Source organism: Lagopus leucura, unplaced genomic scaffold, assembly GCF_019238085.1.
Source record: "Lagopus leucura isolate 7727_CA_CO unplaced genomic scaffold, USGS_WTPT01 34259-0_obj-0_obj, whole genome shotgun sequence".
In the NCBI taxonomy this organism is placed as follows: Eukaryota; Metazoa; Chordata; class Aves; order Galliformes; family Phasianidae; genus Lagopus; species Lagopus leucura.
In genome coordinates, this window is record NW_024962400.1 from 211 (window position 1) to 3,521 (window position 3,311).

The window sequence follows — 3,311 nt, forward strand, 5'->3', positions numbered from 1 at the left end:
AGGAACGGGATGGGGGAGATAGGGATGGGAATGGGGTGGGGATGGGATGGGATGAGGGTTATTGGGATTGGGAGATAGCATTAGGATGGGAGATATTGGAGTTGGGATGGGATGGGATGGGAATGGGGGGATTGGGAAGGGAATGGGATGGGATGGGGATTATTGGGATTGGGGGATGGGAATGGGATGGGGATAGAAGAGATTGGGATTGAGGGGAGGAAATGGGGTGGGATGGGATGGGATGGGATGGAGGTTATTGATATTGGGGGCTGGGAATGGGATTGGAAGAATGGGGTGGCAAATTGGGAATGGGATGTGGAATGGAAATGGGATGGAATGGGATGGGGAGAAAGGGGATGGGGGTTATTGGGATTGGGGGATGGGAATGGGGTGGGAAGAACGGGATGGAAGGTTGGGAATGGGGTGGGAATGGGATGGGGAGGAATGGGATGGGAGATTGGGATGGGAATAGGAATGGGAGAGATTGGGGTGGAAATGGGGTGGGATTGGGATGGGAATGGGGTGGGAATTGGGTGGGAAGGGTGGGATGGGATGGGATGGGGTGGGATGGGATGGGATGGGATGGGGGAAATGGGATGGGAAGAATGGGATGGGAAGAATGGGATGGGATGGGATGGGATGGGATGGGATGGGATGGGATGGAGGGGATGGGATGGAGGGGATGGGATGGAAGATTGGGAATGGGATGGGGGATACTGGGGTGGGAATGGCAGGGGGGAGAATGGGGTGGAGGGGAATGGGTTGGGGAGGAATAGGGTAAGGGAATGGGAATGGGGGGCGGGATTGGGGGGTGGGATTGGATATAGGGTTGGGCAATGGGATGGGGGATGGGGTAGGGGATGGGATTGGGATACGGGGTTGGATGTGGGTTTGGGAATGGGATGGTGGGGAATGAGGGTGGGGAAAGGGATTGGGGGATATAGGGTTGGGCAATGGGAGTGGGGGATGGATGGGGGATGGGATTGGGATATGGGATAGGGGGTGGGATTTGGCTATGGAATTGGGGTATGGGGCTGGGGAATGGGATTGGGGATTGGGATATAGGGTTGGGTAATGGGATGGGGGTATGGGATTGGGGAATGGGGTTGGGGAATGGGATGGTGGTATGGGATGGGGGGAATAGGATTGGGGAATGGGATTGGAATGGTGGGGTTGGGGAATGGGATGGGGGTATGAGATGGGGATTGGGAACAGGGGTGAGGAACGGGACTGGGGAATGGGACTGGGCTATAGGGTTGGGCAGTGGGATTGGGGGATGTGCTGGGATGGGGATATGGGGTTGGGCCATGGGGTTGGGCAATGGGATTTGGGTATGGGCTGGGGATATGGGCTGGGGGAAATAGGATTGGGGAACGGGATGGGGATGTGGCACGCTGGCACACGTGTGCACACCCGCCCTTGTGCCGACATGTGAGCGTGTGTGAGCGCCGCGTGCGGTGCGTCTGAGCCACGCGCAAACCCCGCACGTCCCCGGCCGGGACTCGAACCCTCGGCTCTCCGTCCCATCCCGGGCTCAGACCTCGCACCGCCCCTCAACGGGAGACACGACCGCTTCCGGTCAAATCCCGGAAGCGCCGCGGGCTGCGCGCTGCGTTTCCGGCCACTCCCAGGAAGTCCGACGCCTTGCGGTGCACCCTGGGAGCTGTGGTGTTTTCTCGTGACGTCATCGCGGCGGCTCCTTCGGTGCGAACTACGCCTCCCAGCAGCCTTTGCGCGCCGGCGGCCGCCATCTTGTTTCACCGGCGTGAGCGCTGAGCCGGGGGGGGTTCGGTGCCGGCGGCTCCGCGGACGATGCTGGCCGCCCTTTGGGGCCGCCCGCCGCCGCCGGGCCTGGCTCGGCTCGTCGGGCCTTGCCGGTGGTTCCGTGCCCCGCGGGCCGCTCCCGGAGATCCGGAGGTGCGCACCGCGGCCGAATGGCTCCGCTTGATGCCTGGATCCGCCGCCAGAGGCCGCCGCCATCCCGTGAGGACGACGAGCGCAGAGCCGCTTTGGCGGGGAGCGACCGCGGGGGGGCGGCTGCCGTGCTGGGACAGCGCCGGGCCCGGGCCGAGCCGTAACTTAACGACTGAGCCACGAAGGGAACGGAGCGGCCATGGGAAACCCCCCCCCGGGGCGGCGTTGGTTGCGCTGGGCGCGCTGGCAGCGTGCTTCGGGAGGGAGCGATCCGCCAAGGGTGGGTATAAACGGGGGGGAGGGGAGGGGAGAGGAGTTCGGTGTGAGGGGTCAAATAGGTGGGGGGAGGGCGGGGGGTCCCGGTGGGTCGGAGGGGCTGAGAGGAAGCTGGGGGCTGTGGGGGACGGCGGGGCCTGCAGTGAGGCAGCAGGGGGGCAAAAAGAGCCGTGGATGAGCAGCAGTGGTTGAGCAATGGCTGCCATGAGCAGCACTGCGCCCTGGTGGCCAAACAGAGCAATGGGTGACCAATGGGTGACCAGAGTTGGTCAGCAGTTGACCAATGGTTGCCCGTGGGCCTGCAGTGCGTCCTGGTGAGCAAAGAGGCCAGTAGTTGGTCAACAGTTCATCAGTAGTTGACCAATGGTTGCCCAGGAGGCAGCAGTGTTGCCCTGGTGGCCAAAAAGATCCATGATTGACCAAAGGTTCATCAGGAGTTGAGCAATGGTTGCCCATGAGCCCTGATGGCCAGAAAGGCCAACGGTTGACCAGCAGTTGAGCAGTGTTTGGCCAATGGTTGCCCATGGGCCAGCAGTGTGTCCTGGTGACCAAAGAGGCCAATAATTGACCACCAGTTCATCAGAAGTTGACCAGTGCTTGCCCACGAGGCAGCAGTGTGTCCTGTTGACCAAAGAGACCAGTAGTTGACCAGCAGTTCATCACTATTTGACCAGTGGTTGCCCATGGGCCAACAATGAGCCCTGGTGGCCAAACAGAGCGATGGTTGACCGGTGTTTGACCAGCAGTTCATCAGTAGTTGACCAGTGGGTGCCCATGAGCAGCAGTGTGACCCGGTGGTCAAAAAGCCCAGTAGTTGACCTACAGTTGGCCAGTGTTTGGCCAGTGGTTGCCCATGGGCCAGCAGTGCGTCCTGGTGACCAAAGAGGCCAATAGTTGACCAGCAGTTCATCAGTAGTTGACCAATGGCTGCCCACGAGGCAGCAGTGTGCCCTGATGGCCAAAAAGACCAATGGTTGGCCAGTGTTTGGCCAGTGGTTGCCCATGAGGCAGCAGTATCCCATGGTGGCCAAGAAGGCCAATGGTTGCCCAGTGGGTGACCAGCAGTTCATCAGGAGTTGACCAGTGGGTGCCCATGAGCAGCAGTGTGACCTGGTGGCCAA

General features: G+C 61.0%; 1 protein-coding gene across 2 annotated transcripts in view; it reads left to right on the plus strand.

Moving 5' to 3' along the window:
* Positions 1 to 1,384: 1,384 nt before the first annotated feature.
* LOC122190587 (caseinolytic peptidase B protein homolog) overlaps positions 1,385 to 3,311 on the plus strand; it is a 3,051-nt gene continuing 1,124 nt past the window's right edge. Inside the window, exon 1 of one of the 2 annotated variants that reach the window (XM_042890634.1) lies at positions 1,385 to 2,194. In XM_042890634.1, the coding sequence (XP_042746568.1) occupies positions 1,813 to 2,194 (382 nt within the window). In that variant the 5' untranslated portion in view covers positions 1,385 to 1,812. The remainder of the gene's footprint in view (positions 2,195 to 3,311) is intronic. The other variant, XM_042890633.1, reaches the window with a different exon arrangement.